The following is an 18,027-nucleotide window of genomic DNA, read 5'->3' as shown; positions in this document are numbered from 1 at the left end:
CATGACTCCCTCAAGAGCTGGAGTGCTTTGAGAGGTTTTGTACAGTCACTGGCAGCCTGGGCTACACATCCCCCATCTCCAGCAAAGTGTTTCCAAAGTGCTCTGCCCTTTGTCTTTCACCAACCGCATTAAAACCAAGTGAGGCAGAGGAAAAAATGAGAGCGAATAAGCAAGGGTAAGACAAAAGAGGCAAGTGACCCTTTTGAGCAGTGTAGAGGTGGATGTGTAGAACCTCTGTCCTCACCCTGCTGAGTTCAAGCCGTGGTCTTGCTCTTTGGCCCTGAGCATTGCTGGCTGTCTGAGATGCCTGGACAGGTCTCAGTGTCTGCAGAGTGCCGGCCAGCGGGAGCTGTGCCCAAACTACTGAAACTACTGTTTAGTAGGAGAGCCTAAGAGAACACAGGTCCAGGAATACAGCCAGTGCTCTGGAGCTTTGTGTTGGTCTTCAATGCCATGGAATTTTGGCACTGAGTTCTGTTGGACTGTGTGTTTGCAAGAAGCACTCAGTATACTGTTACCACTTGGCTTAAACGTTCCTAAATTGGTTAAAGCTGTTCCTGATCCATTTACTGTATTTCCCAGCCCCTCCTGTCTGCCTGTCATGGCTCCACATAGATGGAGGCTCTCTGAAATCCTGCACAGAATACATGCATTTTTACAGAATACATAAATTGCTACTGGCTATTCATGAGCGAGAAGTTTACTGAAGAACCGATTGATTTTATGTTTGGGATCTCAAATGTTCATTTCTCTCTTTTTCCTTCAAGATGTGCTATAAAAATATTTCCCAGTAAATTATTCATTTTCCTTTTCTGCTTTTTTTTTTCTTGTTGTTCTTATTTTCTGTCTTTCTTCTGCTAATTAAATTGTTTATCTGAGTATTTTGTTCCATGAAGTATTGGCTGTACTGTAAGAATAGTTCAAAAATTTTCCTTTCAGATCAGGTCAATCATATCAACTCATGAAGTTCCACATGCATTACTGCAGATTTCATTATTGTGATTTAGTTACCATTCTAAGGTATTTGTTGGACAAATCTACACTCTTTCTCTCTGAAAATTTTTCACAGGATTGTCTTTACAAACACATTTTTTGATTATAGCTGTTTGGCTTTGTGAGAACAAAATAGAATTTTATAAAGTTTCTTGCAAATAAACAACAAATAATCTGGTCATATTTCATGACCTGGAGTCATAAATGAAGCACATAATGATCCACTTGCACAAGTCCAGAGAACTTTGAATTATGGGTTATTAAGTTTTCCAATAGCTGACCTGTAAAAAAATACTGAGGTGTCTAAACATATATGCATATGTCATATAACTTTTCTTATATGAAAATTTTAAGAAAAAGGGAAGTCTCATGGGGTAGAGTGATGGAAGCAAAAGAGAGAGAGCAAAAATGGATAAGGAGAAAGAAAAATAGATTAAAACGTACAAATACACTTGAGCATCCTTCAAACACTCTGAAGAGTGCATAGAGATAAAAAGGAAGTACAAAAGGCTGCTGTCTATACAGACTAGTTCTTCCTTCTCCATGAAAATTTCATGACCACATCTCTTGGCAAAGACTGCTCAATTTCACAAAGTTGGAAGTTGCTATCTAGCAACAGAAGTAAAGCCTTTCAGAAGTTTAACAGAAGTAAAGCCTTTCAGAAGTTTAACAGAAGTAAAGCCTTTCACGTCTCTGCTGAGCCAGTTGTCCACCATGCTCTGGTGTCAGAGGCAAGGGGGACAACAGCAGAAGGCAGATGCAGAGAAAGTATGGTGAGGTATCAGGCAGACATACACAGCCACTTTTTCATATTAATACTTGTAACAAAGTGCATCCTTAACTTGCCCCAAAAAGCTCTAAAAGCCTAGTTTGCCTTTGAGAATCATAACCTACTGCCTCACAGACATGGTTTTTTTATTCTGGGTAGCACTTAAAACAGTCCTTTGTCAGATATTTAATGTAACTTGCTAATTAGGGATACAAAAGATGAAAATTACATCTCAGTCACCCAGAGGTAGTGGAGAACATCCAGCAAGGTATTCTATCTAACATTAACCATATAAGTACTTTGGAAGTAAAGTGGACCAATTTTAAATCTTAGTATTTAGTTTGGATCCTAAATTCTGTACAGAAAAGGTACTAAGTTGTTGTCAAAATCAACATACAACTCACAAAGGCAGTGCCCAATTTAATAATTCATTACAATATAGAATAAAAATAGTTAAAGTCTATGAACACTTCCATTCCTCTCCATTTTAGGGATATGCTCATAATTAAAATCAGAGGCTTTTGAATCAGCCTCATGGTTATATGATAAAAGCTGCCTGAGAATCATAAAATATCTTGTCCACCAATTATGCCTAGTGTGAAAACACGGTACAGAAGAATTCCTTCTAAGAGGTAGTCCACCAAATAAATTATTCTTTGCAGAATCCTCCAAGAGTACTAAAAAGAGCTGTTTTGATTAAGGAACTCTTCACTTCTTTGATGCATGCCAGAGCAAAAATGGAGAACCAGGCTAGAGAGCTAGAAGGAGAATATGCTCAAATCAGTAGAACTCCTGCCTGCTGGAACAAATGCATACACATCAACTGTTCTACTACAAGGAACAGCCCAGCTAAGAATGAGAAGTGTGTGCTGAATTCATTCATTGAAAATTCCTCTGTGAATCTCACAGACATTCCACAGTGACATCCTGGAACAAGAAAATTTATGTGTATGTGTGCTTCCAGGACTTGCTGAAAAACTCAAAGCAGTAATGTATAAGGTGGGGTATCTGCGCTGGAAAAATAGCTTTGATATGAAAACAGTGCAACACTAGAAAAATGCCATGTAGAATAGCAAAAAAAGAAAATGGAGACCAAATTGGCAGGAAATCAGTAAACTAACAAGTTATCTTTCCAATGTCAGCTACATCTTCACGTAATTATTGCTTTAGTTAGTCTCATGGTAATAATTGCTACATGTGACTCCAGGTTCCTGGAGTCTTCCTTAGATTCTACAGCAGAAATAGGAGCAAAGAAAATTTCCAGTTAGATATGGTGTCAGATTTTCTCAATGATGCAAATCATCAAGGGCCTGACTAGCAAGGAACTAATTATTTTATTGTTACATCAATAAATGTTAATGGCTGCTTATTACCTTAACTGACTTCATTAAAAGTTTTAGATATTATCTGTCTTCTTGAAACATTCTCTTTTCCTTCAAACCAGGTAACCTTACTAACACTTTCTATATGGTGCATTAGAGAATTACAACCATAAAGTAGTCCATTTATAGTCTATTTATTACCTAAAAGTGCCTATTATTGAAAAAAGATACCTCTACTATCAACTGCCACATTGTGAAAAAGGCAAAAGTATGAATTCATAGAAGGCTGTAAGGGCACTGTATGAAGAAATCAATGCAGAAATTAATGGTTTCTTCCAGTCTATAAAAATTTAATGGTGTAGTTGCTCTCCAGTTCTACAAGAAGCTCAAACAGTTCAGAGGCAGATTTTGGGATAACTCCTTTACAAGAATCTTAATAAAATAACCCTGCCAGGTAAAAGCTATTTTATCCAGGGAACAGCAGGTGAACATTACTTCAAAACTCAGCAGGGAAAAAACAAAACAGTAAAAACCCAAAACCAACCAACCAAACCAACAAACCAACAAACAAGCCCCCCAGCAATTACTTAAATGACTAATTTATATATTAAAGGTTGAAAAATACTTTCTACAACTACAATGTGAGGGTTAGAATTAGCAAAATACATCTTCCTGATTCACACTGGACAAAATTAGTACCTCTAATATGATTATAAAGATAATAAGATTTTAAAGATGTTTACATGAATGGTGATAAAAGCAAAACAAAAGCAGTGCTAGGCACTAAATCAACTCAGAAGAACAAAATCAATATCTTTCATTTCAATATTATGGTTAAAGCCTAAAAATTACAAAGTGAAATTTTCAGTAGATCAGCAGAAATCAGCACAAATACCCTAACCTGGGTATTTGTGCCAACTTTCTCTAATTAGTTATGTGACAGTACAGCTATAGACTCCAAAGAACAAAAGTCTAGACAGCATGGATATTATTACTATAGAATTTAGAAAAACCTGCTGCAGAATTCATTTAATCTTCCTGCAAAGATTTGAGGGACTGAGGAATTCCAGGAGCTTTTAATATAATATTCCATAACCCAGGCCCATTGCATAATATAGCTGGAGAAAGATATTTAGAGGCTGCCAGACTGAAGCACTGTAAAAGCAATAAATTGTGAAAGCAGAATACTGTACAGGTCAAAGTTTCCACAGAAATCAGTGTCTTCTTGATTCTTTGACCTCCATGCTTACAGAAGAATTAATTCAGCTTGGTTAAGAAATAGGTTTATATGCCAATTATAATTTTTGACCTTCAAAACATAGCTGTTCACAAAGTCAACTGCAATTCTTGGCTGAGATATTAGATTTTACTACAATGCCTATGCAACAGCAAGTGTACATAGACACAGGCACACACGTGTGCCCAAGGACATCCTATCTCCTAGATAAAACATTTACAGATCTCTTACATTTTTGTGTATCTTTGAAATTTTATTCACATCTGTTGTTTAAAACTGAAATGTATTAGACACAATAACAAATGAAGTAATAATAAATCCTATCTGTTAAATCCTTTGAAGCTGATGCAGCATGCAGCATTCAGTATTCCATGATTCAAGGCTGCTGAATTTAAATGTAATTACAGACAGTTGAGTTAAATGACCATTCTTTTGTTTCTTGGGAACATTCCTTGAAAATGAACTTGAATTCCAATGAATTACCAGAACTTTGCCTTCTTGTTCTCTCCCCCTCCTGCTTCCAAAAATAAGAAAGGGAAACTGGATTTACCTCTGTTCATCGAATATACATTTGGAAATACTATAAAAAAATTAAAAAACACCAGATCACCATTCTTCAAGATAAAAAAGAATAAAGTAAAACAAAACAAGCCAAAGACAAAGCTTTTATTAGGTGCCCCTGAAATGAAAAAAATTGTCTGCTTTGATTTACTTTTTTTTTTGGTGGTGGTTTTCTTTTTGCTTCTCAGGGCTCAATACTCTGGTGACATTTATTCCAATGTTGATATTTAAAGGCTGATTCTAAGTATTTTTGCCTGGAGCATCCAACGTTTCTTTTTAGCCTGACAGACAGTCAGTGGGTCAGCAGCAATCAGTCAATAACTACAGTGGCAATACCTTTGGCAGTGTCTCCATGAGCTGGTGCTGCAGCTCCGCAGGGCAGTGCGAAGCAGAGGACACCTGAGGACACCTGAGGACACCTCTGCACACTCCACGCTGGGGACACTTGGGGCTGGCTGCTCTGCTCCACTGTAGCTGTACAGCAAATCTGAGCGGCCAGCGAAGTTCTGCTCCAGTCTGCACTTGCAGTCTGGGGCTTCCCATGCTCACAGACATGCGAGGGACAGGTCCTCAGCTGCAGGCTAACCCTCACTGCTGCCAGGGCACCCTCAGTGTGTCTCCAGCTGCCCACTCAGCTACTCCCAGTCCTTTCAATAGGGATCTCATGTTGTACACCAGCGTTTTACTGCTTTTTTCATGAGGACAGACTAATGCCTAGTATCAAAATCTAAACCCTTTATTAACAAGTATTACTGCAAGGATTTAATCCGTAAACTCTGTGCTGTTAAAGCTTTCATTGGCTTTAAATAAGAGTCTTATACATCAGGTTTTGTCTTGTTGTTCTCATTTACAGCAAAGTGCCTAAAAATGATGGTATTGGTCTGATGTGTGGAGTTTTGAAGGGAAAAAAGGTGCCTATAAGGAAATATCTGCATAAAGACTGTTAGTTATTAAGTTATTATACAATACTTATAAAAAAGCTTGTGTTGTTCTCAGCAACAGTACTAAATGAGGAGTGACAAATCCTAAAAATTGGCAAAGAATAAAAAAGATTCCTATTATTTATAAAACATTTAAGCTACAAACATATTTTAATGGATACAATTCAAAATTCCTTTACTAGATGCCATGTACCAGTATCTCACTCATTTTTCTCATTTTTTCTTCCTCTTTTTTTTTTTTTTTGGCTTGTGTTTTGGGAATTCTCTTCTTTGCAGCAAGCACTTACAACCCAGCTGTTCTTGCAATATGTATTTGAAAACACAGAAGACGTTAATTTCAAAAGACACATATAAAAGTTTGAGGAATATTGTGACAGTCTTTCAAAAACAAGCATCTACAAATTAGCCCCACTGATATCAAAAGATTCACTTCAGTGAGCAAGGGCTTAACAGTGTAAATGAAGGTCTCATAATTTGGCAGTTAATAACAATACAGTTTCTAGACAGCATAATTTTATTATTTTAAGATGCATTACAATTTACAATTTGCTTCTCATAATTTGCATACACCTGATGCTTAGTGCTTACTGAATTCACTGTCTTGTTTTTAACATCATATTGATTTCCATATTAACAAATCACAGTGTTATAAAATCTCAGATTAGCACTTATATTCAGGAATGAACAGCAGGCAACTGCAAACTGGAATTTTCTCATGTAAAACACACAACTGCCCACTAGATATAGAAAACACTTCAGTTAAGTTTTTCTTCCTTTAACAGCTAAACCAGAATCTTCCTGACAGTGCCACTAAAAAAATGCCTCCTAGCTATAACACCAGTAGGTAAATCTACCAAAGAATGTTTTGTGTTTTGGATACACAAAACCAGCCAATTTGGCAGTGATTTATCTTGTTCTCAGGACACTAATCAGCCCTTTCCTTCTTCCAGTGATCTACCTGATCTCTGGATAGCCAGTATGCTTACTTATTCAGAAATCATTCATAATCATAGGAAAGTTATGTCATGAGGCCATGTCACACCGATTAAAATGTATGTACTTAAAATTTGCCAGTGTGCTATAACATATTCTTGTATTAGCATTAGTCAGAATGCCAAAATCAAAACAAGGATAGGACAACTGCTTAGAAAACAGAGGTTAATATTAAGAACAAAAATAAAAGGAAATGGTGAAGAATTTAATTTAGTTAAATCTTGTATTTCAAACTTATAATAACACAATTAGAAAAAAAAATGAATATTTGAGCCGCTAGGATGTAACATTGTTTTAAAGTAAGTGTGAAACATTCCTCACAGGAACAATATTTATTCTTTAGCCTCTAAATTAATTATCCATGCAAATATGGTAGAGCAATATGACAGAGAGTAATTCCTTTTTCAAAAGAGACAATCAAGTTGTGAGGAGATCAGAATAATGTAATGAAATAATTGGTGTTTTGGACTCATTTTTGTACACCTGCTTTCAATGGGAGTGAGTTACCTTAGAGATACAACGGGTTTGGTGCAGTTGTGTTCTGCTGTGCACTTTGGTTCGAGACCAAAAAGAAACAGTGTGATCTTCAATTAGTAGGTCACTGAAGTCTAAGAGTTCATTACATGTATCTACAGGTTATTTCCACATTTTAAATTTCCATTCAGTTTGAGGAGACTGGAGAGTACTCCACTATGACCAAATCATTGGCTTATTATGAGTAAAAATACCATTAGTACCCAAGATAAGAGAACCTCTGTGATGCATGGATACTGATATGAATCCTTCTGACACTCTGAGCAAAATGTAATTGTTTTTAGGGGCTTCCTTCATTTAAACTAACAAAGGTTGTACGTGTCATATGAGAAGTCTGTAGTAAACAGTTCTAAGTCTTAAACAGTTAAATCTAAACTCATGACTAGATAACTTCTGGAATTTCCTGCACACAGAATAAGACACATTGTGTTTTGTGTATTCAGTAACTGTTGTGGTCTCAAGATACAGCAGGGTTCATAACACAGAAATTCAAACAAGGAGACCTGTGAAATCAGCAAATGTCAGTCTGAGCTGCCATGAATGGGGAAAACAGAACATTTAACACATAATCACAACACTTCCAAGCAGGTATAGATTTCAGGAAACAGCACCAAACTTTAGAAATTGAAGTAGCAGTAACTAAGGGATGGATAAATTCCTTCTAATAAAAACAAAATGAATGCTATTTAGAGAGTAGAAAAACAGTAGACAAACTCAAAATGAACTAGATTATGTTTTGTTTGGCTGGACTTAGGACAGAGGTCACTTGGCTTGTTCATCCTAGGGAAGAGGAGACAGAGGTGAGACCTCATTGCAGTCTGCAACTTCCTTGTGAGGGGCAGACACTGATCTCTGGTGTGTGGTGACAGTGACAGGACCCAAGGGAATGGCACGGAGCTGTGCCAGGGGAGGTTTAGGTTGGATATCAGGAAAAGGTTCTTCATCCAGAGTGTCTTTGGGCACTGGAACAGGTCTCCAGGGAGGTGGTCACAGCACCAGCCTGACAGAGCTCAAGAAGCATTTGGACAGTCCCAGGCACAGGGTATGATTCCTGTAGAGTTCTGTGCAGGGCCAGGAGTTGGGCTGGATGATCCCTGTGGGTCCCTTCCAACTCAGGATATTCTAGGATTCTATGACCCATTATAAATGTAGTGTATATGGCCCAGTATTCTGTTTAAACTTTGAGGTACATTTTAATTTCAACATGCACATTTTTACCTAAAGATTCAGATAATTGAACATAGATATGAATTAGTCCATGGTGGCTGTACAGTAAGAAAGACAGCAGAAGCCTATCCCAAAAGCAAGGATTGCAAGCTTATAATTTATGTAAGACTTGAGACTTAATCTAAACCCCCATCAATATCAAGAACAGCCTTACAAAACAGTAACTGATTTCTCTGAATATAAAAGGAGAAGAGAGGTGCACTCAGTTGAGTAAGAAAATCTAATCACTGAAGAAATTCAGAAATGTACAGTGAGGCTAAAAAGGTAGAAATGTTGCTGTTCTCAGTACTGAATCTTAAGATTCAGCCTCTAAACTGACCTTACAGACAGCTGCACAATTTCTTTTGTGAGTCCAAAGCCTCTTAGTGGCTCTCAGCTGGAATTGAAGCACTGACTTGCCATGTCAACGTACCAAATTTCAAGAAAAAGTCTGGCAGAGAATCCAGATCCAAATTCCTTTTCCCTCCTTCCACGAGTGACAACACCCTCAGAGAAAAGTAATTTTAACTCATTCTAGCAAATTCTGTAAAGTTATATCCTCGACTTCACACGTTTGACTTCAAGAAAAATGCAGGGTTATTTCTGAGTTTCTTCAATTAATCTGGCAATTATAATTAAAGTGCTAATTTCAATTTGCTATGTCTTCATCCGACTTTACTGACTCTTTCAACAGCTGCTCACCAAAAAATAATTGCATTCTACAACATCCCTTTCCATCTTTTAAGGTAAATGATAAAATAAATACCTCCCTCTATGCACATATCATAAAAAATTTGTTTCCAAACACATATTTATGATCGTTTCAGCACCTCTGAAACTTCACACAGATATTTTTATTTAGCAATTGCACTGAGTTAAACAAACAAAACATCAATGTTTTGCTATTGTGCATTTCCTTGCTTGACAAATTTTAAAGTAGTTACAAACTTTGCAAGAACAAGCCAGACCCTGCTGCTTCAGCTTTTATTATAATCTAAAATAACATGGAAAACACTAAAAAAAATAGTTTACCTAATTTTATTTTCCTCTGAATTCTTTCTTATTTATGCGTATTGATATTACATACATTTTTGACAGTTTGTTGTCAAACACAAATATTGGGGAAGCTGGTTTCTCACCTAAGAAATACTAATGAAAATTTAATTATCCCATGCGGAGATCAAAAAATCCTTGTCACATCCCAGAGAGAGGCAACTGTGGAATTCATCTTCAAACAGAAAATAATGTTCCTCAAATATGCAAACTGTATTGGGGACTGCAGGTGAGCTAGGCTGCAAATACCAAACATATCATACTGGTTCATCCACTAAATCACCCCAGAAATTTTCATATTCAAAAGGCTCACAATTCATCATGTCCATGGAAAACAAAGGTAACAATGCCACAATGCTACACTCAAAATTCCTATTTCCCCTCTTGAAACCTATGCAGCTTCTCAAGCATATGCTCTGCTTAAAGATAGGATTAAAACTGTGTGCATTTATTGAGCACAGATGTTCCGTAGGTAAAATTACTACCAATACGTAATTTCTTTTTTTTAATTTTTAATTTAAGTTTTTCAATTTTATCCATTGTATAAGAATGTTATAAAAGAAACCTCGATAGTGTAGATCTAAGAAGCTTCATGATTAGTCTGTAAAAATAATTATTGGCATAGGGATTCTACCCAGAAAGGCCTCATGATTTAGTAAAAGGCATTTACTTCCTTAAAGGCTTTTTACCCTTCCTATATGTACTTCTTGGCCAGTAAATGATGGAAACATATATGTCCTTATTACCAAAGTATGCTCCATTTACTGGAAAGAGTAGTAAGTGGGATAAACACTATAACAGATTCATATTACACAGAAAACTTTCCAGGTCCTTCTGCCCTGCTCTCAAATACTGTTAGCACACACATATATCTGCAAATGTTTAAGAGAGACAGAAAGAAAAAGATTCAGTATCACACTACACAAATTTCCCTGATTAATTCTCCCAAATATCTCAGGTGTCTCAACATTAGGCAGAAAGACAAAGAAAGCAACTCCATTCCAGATACAACAAAAAGGACAGAAAAATGCACCAAATCTTCCAACAATACTCTTCCCCATTTTACTTCTCTTTTACTTCACTCTATCCTAACAGGTTCTATAAATCAAAGTTTCTACATCACATCAGCATTTGACCTGAAAGATTATTCTGGTTTGCATTAAGCACCTCGCTCAGTACAAAATAACTCAATTCCATTTGTTCATTACTGATTTGTACCTCAAAAACTTCTTCATCCAGAATCCTGGTTCCAAAGACAGTGATGCCATTGGTGTCCACAACCGTTTTGTCACTTCTGTCAAGTGGTTTTGTAGTTTTTTTGTTACAGTCAACAATCATTGTAACACTCTTTTTCTCCACACTGATAGCCACTCGATGCCACCTATTAAAAATTGGTGCACCAATTAATTCACAGATAAAATGCAAAATGCCTCCTTTAATTTCTTTCTTCTATACACACACAAGTGTACAAAGTGTTTTGACTATTCACTGTACACATTCTGTCCCTCAGAACAAAGGAGGCTGATCCACAGCTTGTAGTCATCACCCTCTGTAAGGTGAAGCTCAAACTGACCTTCTCTGCAGCTTTAACCTGAGAACATTGCCAAACTCAAATTAGAATCCAGTGCACAATTTACATTTTAATAGACCAAATTATCTAACAGCAGATTCTTTTCTATTAATGTATTTGATTTTCCAAATTATTTGTGCAAATATAATTAATCAAGCAGGTTATTGTTTATTATTTATGATTTACTATTTTTTCTGTGTTCATGTTCAACCACCAAAATTTTACCATGTTCTTTTGCATGTTTGAAAGTACTTTTTGAGATTTTTCAAATACATGCATCAGCTCCAACATAGGTACTTTTCCATATATATATTTACAAATACTTGGAACTATTCCTTGCCTACATAATATTCACCAAAAAGTGAATGAAGTGATTCAGAGTACTGATAAGCGAGTTTATTTTAGAGACATTTGAGAACAGTTTTGTATGTTTTGCCCAGCTCTACTATGTTCTTTATGAGACTTTATGAATAATCATGACAGACTACATTAATTTTGTGAGCCTCTGCTATGACACATGGTTAAGAACAAAAGCAGACCACTCTGTAATCCAGCATGGAGCAAAAGATTAAAGAATCTTTGACAGACCAGGGCAAAAAATGTAAAATATGTCATACTAGTGACTGGTAAGAGGAAGGGTGGAATCAAATTATTTTAGTTGGCATTTGTGGCATTAGGGTTGCCTGAATCAGAAAGAAAGCTTAGATCATTGCTACAAAGAGTGTCTGTGTATCAAAAGGAACACCTTGAAGCTAATGGAATCTGACTGCGAAACAGTATCACTGAGCCAGAACTGTAATTCCATGTTTTCTCTGGAATGCTGTTAAATACTACCATTATAAAAGCAAACTGGCCATACATCCTCAGGCACATTACACTGTTCACACTTTTTAAATATATCTCAGTTTGAGATGAAGATTGTTGTCCTAGATCCTTCACAAAATAGCTGAGTCAGAAGAAAATTGTTGGCTTATCTTTTGAAAGTGTGTAGAAGCTCAAAGCATGAAATCATAGCTCACTGTGCCTAGGATTGACTGCAGTTGATTTAGAAGTTGTACAGTCTCACTGTAGGAAATTGTACCAAACCAAGTTCATTTTTATTTCTTCATTTTTGCCAGTTTATCAACATTTTGGATAGAATTCTATGTCAAAGCTTTGTTGTTTAGCAAAAGTACATTAAAAAAAAATGCTGCTTTGTTTTTTATCACTCCTTCTGCTAGAGAAATGAATTGAGTCTAGGTTCCATCATATAATTTCATTGTCTGGTAATACCAATTACCCCAGGCCAAGCAGACAATTACTCTTCTTTTTTGTCCTCTTCTTTATTGCTTTATGAACATCTTTCACTATAGTTCAATTTTTGCTCTTCCTTGCTGAGTTGTTTTCTTTTGCTTTAGTAAAATTTATTTCTGCATATCTCTGAAGACTGTGGCTGCTCCTCTTGGACTTCAGCATAGCAAATAAAAAGCCTTTGAAAGAATAAATATCCTTTTACAAGCACTAGAATGACATTCCCAGAGAATGATTGCTTGTTTCCAAAGCTACAAAAAACTGCATTACTAATGCAACGGGTCTTTGAGATTAATTCCTTTACTGGGGGTACAGTATAAATCATTGCAGCACTTGGGATCAATGGTCCAGTTTATTCTTTCCTGATTTCCTTCTACATAGGATTTCCTTATACACGGGTATCTCAAATTATTTTATTTATCTGCTAGTTTGGCACAGGATAGAAGAAATTCTATGCTGTCTTGCCAACTTGTGCACTTGTCAACAATTGCACCAGACATTTCTTTTAGTGAGACTATTCCTTGAGACTTTTTGAAAATAGTTTCTTTTTATATTGCACAGGAAGAATCTTCATAGGTTCAGTTTGGGTCAGATTAACTTCTATGACTATTTCCTCACCCTCGATTTATAAAAATGGCACATAAGAAAGGTGGTTTGTTTTATTTACAGCTGTATGCACCATTTGAGCTGGAACTGTATTCTGCTGCAAAGCTTCTCTTGTTTTGCACTACACCAGTCCAAATACATAGAAACTATATTACTGAGTTATTCAAATATTTAATGAAATTGTTTGTAAATAGATAATCACATATACAGTGGTGTGCAATACATTTTCCATTTTAAAATTTTACACTTACTTGCCATCAGCGATGTTTACTGTTCTGAAAAGAGGATAGTCTTCTGGGGCAGGTTTTCCATTTTGGTCTTCAAACAGGAAGACAGGGGATCTACCAACTTCAACACCTACTTGCTGAATTCCTTGCTCATTGTAGATAGACAAAAGGAAGGACTGAATGCCCTTTTTAGGTTTTACTGTCATTAATATTGAAAAATCTTCTGGAAAACCTCCACCTGTAAACAAAGTGATATATACAGCTATTAATTCAGAAAAGTTGAAATAATTTTTACACTTTTTTTACAAGCACATAGGATCCAGCATACAAACTTCCAGGTTTTCTAATTCTCAAAAATGAGTGGGTAAAAAATTATATTAGGAATATTTTCTATGTCTTCTTTTTTTTCCTTTCTGTTCTTACTTTAATTCCTGGAAGGTATACATACCTTAATGGTTCTTAAAAACACAAAGGATCATAGAACGGTTTGGCTTGAAAGAGACCTTAAAACTCATCTTGTGCCACCTCCTGCCATGGGGGGTGGGATACCATCCACTAGACCAGTTTGCTCAGGGCCCCATCCAAGCTGGCCTTAAACACTTTGAAGGTTGGGGCATCCACAACTTCTGTGGGCAACCTGTTCCAGTGCTTGACCACTCTCTGAGTAAAGAACCTCTTCCTAACTTCCAATACTACTCTCTCCTCTTATACTTTAAAGCCACTCCCCCTCGTGCTATCACTACCTGCCCATGTAAATAGCCCCTACCCCTGTTTTTATAAGCCCCTTTAAGTACTGATAGGCTTAAGAGTATTTAAAGGTTGCTGAAAGAACCCCACCCCCCCATAATGGGGTATACTCAGAGCCTTCTCTCCTCCAGGCTGAATGAGCCCAGCTCTCCCAGCCTGTCTTTGTAGGAGAGGCACTCCAAATCTATTTTGAATTCATGTAAAAACACAAAATATGAAAGGAATATGAAAATATGAAAGTTTCATATTCACTGCTTTTTAAATTCATATTCTGTTTAGCAACCTTTTAATTTAAAAGTGTGCAGTATGATTTCACTCAACATAACAAACATCGGTACCACAGCAAAGAAAACTCCCAGGTACTTCAATAGCCCTTGATAACAATTTCTTTTAGTTTCTCTCTCACTATTGATATTTCAGTCTTTCTGGAATTAGATTGTGCATGACATTAAAAAATACATAACTAGTTTTCTTTAATGGGAGATTAAAGCAAAATCAAAGAATATTACTTTTCACTTATTTCCTGAAGTTTTCATTTTGAAGTAGAGATGATATATCAAACACTGTTTCCACCTTTACAACTAAAAATAAACACAATTAAAAGTAGATATAGTTTGTAAAGGAAGCACTGAAGTACTGTTCACGTTGAATCTTGTGGTAAATCTGCATTTCACTTGAGGAAAAGCTGTATTAGGCTTAATAACAAACAAAGTGTAAGACTGAGATTCTAAAATTCAGGATATGCTCTGGATCCATGTAGCTTCAACTGTAATTTGACATACAAGAAATAAATGAGAATCTAATAATAACATTGGCAGTGAATATAACTGCAGCTCTGTGTGCAGGAGAGTGGATAAAATGTTCTTAAACATTTTAATATAATAGTAGAACAAGCTTTAATCAAATAATATCTTGTGGTTTTGGAATGAATTAAAGCATGTAAGAATTCATCAAATTCTGATTTTGGAATTTCTTCTTCCAACAGAGAAAATATAAGATTGTTTCCAAGACAGGTATTGTGGGAAGACTCCAAAGATTCTAGATTCGTCCTTGAAGACAAGTTTTTACTTCTTGAATTACAATGTGTAAACAAAATGTGGAGAATTCCCTTGCTCTTTAAATGGCATACTACCCTTCTAAACCAGAACCCTCTGGTCTTAAATTTCTATTTTTACTGCTACAATGATACTTTATGTGCTTTCGATCCCTTTCTAATTTTTTTTATGGAAGCTTGTTGAAACATTTTAGTAACATAGACCATGCTTATACATCGTTTTGACATCTTATTTTAAAGGGATCAAAGCTTAACAAATAGGAAATATTTCATTTATTCTGGTGAGTCATTGGTAAAAGTTTTTCATGACAGGGTAAAGCACATTAAATTAAACTTTACATTATAGTTGCTAATGTCATAGCAAATAGATGACAAAAAAATGTAAAAGAAAGAAGATCACTGTAAATGCAGGCCAAAGAAACTATTAGAAAAGCACCGAGTACCTGCCCTATCTGCACTGTTAATCTGAAAGATACGTTCAAAGTGCTTAAGGTGGGTGATAATAATTCAGCTTGTCTGGCCATGTAGTCTTCCATACACAACCTCCTAGGGGAAAAAAGTGAGCTGTTTCAGAAAAGTGACTGAAAACAAGTCACGTGTCTCAGCTCAGTAATTTCTGTAATCTCTGCTATGACATAATATTCCCACAGGTTTTATCTTGAATCTGCCTTGGGTAATCAGAAGAAAATTTTCTCCAAACACAGCTTTGATTGAAAAAGTAAAAAATAAACTATATACATATATAGTTCTTGGACATATATCTGGAATAGTCTTCAAAGCCTTCTCAAATATTTTTAAATATCTTGTTAAGAAATCTAAGCAATTTACATATTACAATCATATAATGCCTTCTAGCTGGTGAAACCAAGGTCCATTATATTCTGGGAAGTTGGTAAATAAAATTAAATTACTGGATATAGTACTTCCTGATGAGTTGCAGGAGTTAGATGAAAGCAAGGATGGGACACATTAAAATGTGTATTTTTTAGCTGAAATGATAAGATTGATCTTATCTTGGATGTCTTCTACAGTCTTTCCACTGCTACTGAGCACTAAGAAAAAGAGACACGATCACTCAAATTTCCTTAAGAAAAATCTGAAAAATGAGAATTTCCTGTGGTGAGGAGAGAGGCTGCCTGTTCCACAAGAATGAAAAGGAAGCAATTACCATAATCACCTCCAAACAATTGTTTTGATGTTATTATACTATTAACATCCAAAGAATCTTTTTCAAAATTTGACTATTTCATTTTAGAGAAGGTGGAGAAGATGGAATCAGAGCTATCACAACTAGCCTTGTTTAGTCCCCCAGATATCCAGATATTCTGAGGTAATTCTTACCAGATGGTACTTCTGGGAATGATTTTGCAATGGCCAACCACAACTAATTTCTCTCACAGCAGCATTACTCTAGGAAGTACAACTGTTCCTAAATGCACTACTGAAACAGGTGGAAACTTGCCAAAGCCTCCAAATAAGGTTTCCATCAGACAGCATCATGAAAGAACAGGTAATGAGACTTACAAGTCAATTCCAGCAGTGACACAATTTGATGAAGAGCTTTATAACTGATGCCAATAAAAACTGAATTATTTGATGGATAGAGCCCATCCTGCCATTCATAAGCAGGCCCAGCTCTGGAAGAGAAGTGATTTGTGCTACTGAAGATGGACTACATGCTATGCTTTAGAGAACATAAAAACTTATGCAGTAAGGCAATGTACAAAAGTAACAGCTTTCTGCCAATCTTACCTGGGTACAGCTGCTTTGTTGGGGCACTCAGCTGTGCAGTTTTTGAAACTCTGTAAGCAACATCTGATCCTTTTGAATTCCTTCTGTTTGTGCAAAATCCTGCTGTTCTTGTTATTCCTTCTGGAGAATTGTGAAATTCTAATGCTTTTAGCACATCAACAGGTTCAGCTGACAAAGTTTAAAACAAAACAAAAAAAAAACAAACAAAAAAAAGGAGAATTATTTATCTTTCATCTGTATGGCACGCAGCCCCCAAAAAGGCTTTTAATTCCTTTGCAACATATATGTCTAATCAAAGAAGTAGTTGCATCCTATTTTGACTTATTGCGCATTACTCCTACACCATCTTTACTCCTCATTACTCCTACTCCTACACCTATAATTTTAACAGGATTATTAATTTTTAAATATGCAAGAGTTCATTCCATCCAATGTAGTTCTTGTTATCAGATTTTCAATCTACTTGACTACACACTGAAAATCACCAATTGCAAATGCTGAGGATCTTGCTGGTTGAAACTTCCAATACATGCTTTTAATGAGTGACTTCTGAGAACTGGAACTGATCCTCAAAGTTTGCACAAAACTTTTACAAACATTCAGCTGCTATTAATCTGCTATCACAAAACCATCTGTTGCTAACATTAAAATACATTCTGATTACATGTAACTGCTTTCTCAGACACAAAGGAATAAGGAAGCAGCTAAACTAATTTCACATCCAAGTTAGAGAAATAAAAAGGTACCTGCTGTGCCTGCAAGGACTAAATTGATAGAATTGCAGTTTTTCATTATTTCCAAGTTAAAATGCAAATTTATACTTTAGAGACCAAGTACAGTAAGATTGCATCTGTGCTCAGTGTCTAACAATCTAAAATTGAAATCTAGAGCTGTTATTGTACTGATATTAATGCAAATCAAACAAAAAGCCTCCATATATATGTAAAGCCAACAAAAAACCCTTAAAATATAGAAGTTCTCCATGGCAAAAGGTAAAAGTACTGAATGGACAAGCACTTCAAGACAGGTAGTGAGAGAAAACTGTTAGCATACTGCATGTCTTTTCTCCTAGGAAAAATTAATGTGCTCATTATCATTACTCCCTGCGAGTTCTGCTGCTAAAAAACTTCCAGACAAGAAACAGAAAAATAATAGGACAACCTTCAAACTAA

General features: G+C 35.9%; 1 protein-coding gene across 4 annotated transcripts in view; it reads right to left on the bottom strand.

Moving 5' to 3' along the window:
• Positions 1-18,027, bottom strand: part of COL11A1 (collagen type XI alpha 1 chain) — a 129,100-nt gene that overhangs the window by 97,975 nt on the left and 13,098 nt on the right. For all 4 annotated transcript variants that reach the window (XM_062497841.1, XM_062497843.1, XM_062497840.1 and 1 more), the window contains exons 2-4: positions 16,856-17,023; positions 13,327-13,540; positions 10,828-10,990 (exon numbers count right to left, since the gene is read on the bottom strand). In XM_062497841.1, coding sequence (XP_062353825.1) covers positions 10,828-10,990; positions 13,327-13,540; positions 16,856-17,023 — 545 coding nt within the window. The remainder of the gene's footprint in view (positions 1-10,827; positions 10,991-13,326; positions 13,541-16,855; positions 17,024-18,027) is intronic.

This window comes from Cinclus cinclus, chromosome 8, assembly GCF_963662255.1.
Source record: "Cinclus cinclus chromosome 8, bCinCin1.1, whole genome shotgun sequence".
Classification (NCBI taxonomy): domain Eukaryota; kingdom Metazoa; phylum Chordata; class Aves; order Passeriformes; family Cinclidae; genus Cinclus; species Cinclus cinclus.
This window is presented reverse-complemented; position numbering and strand designations above follow the sequence as displayed.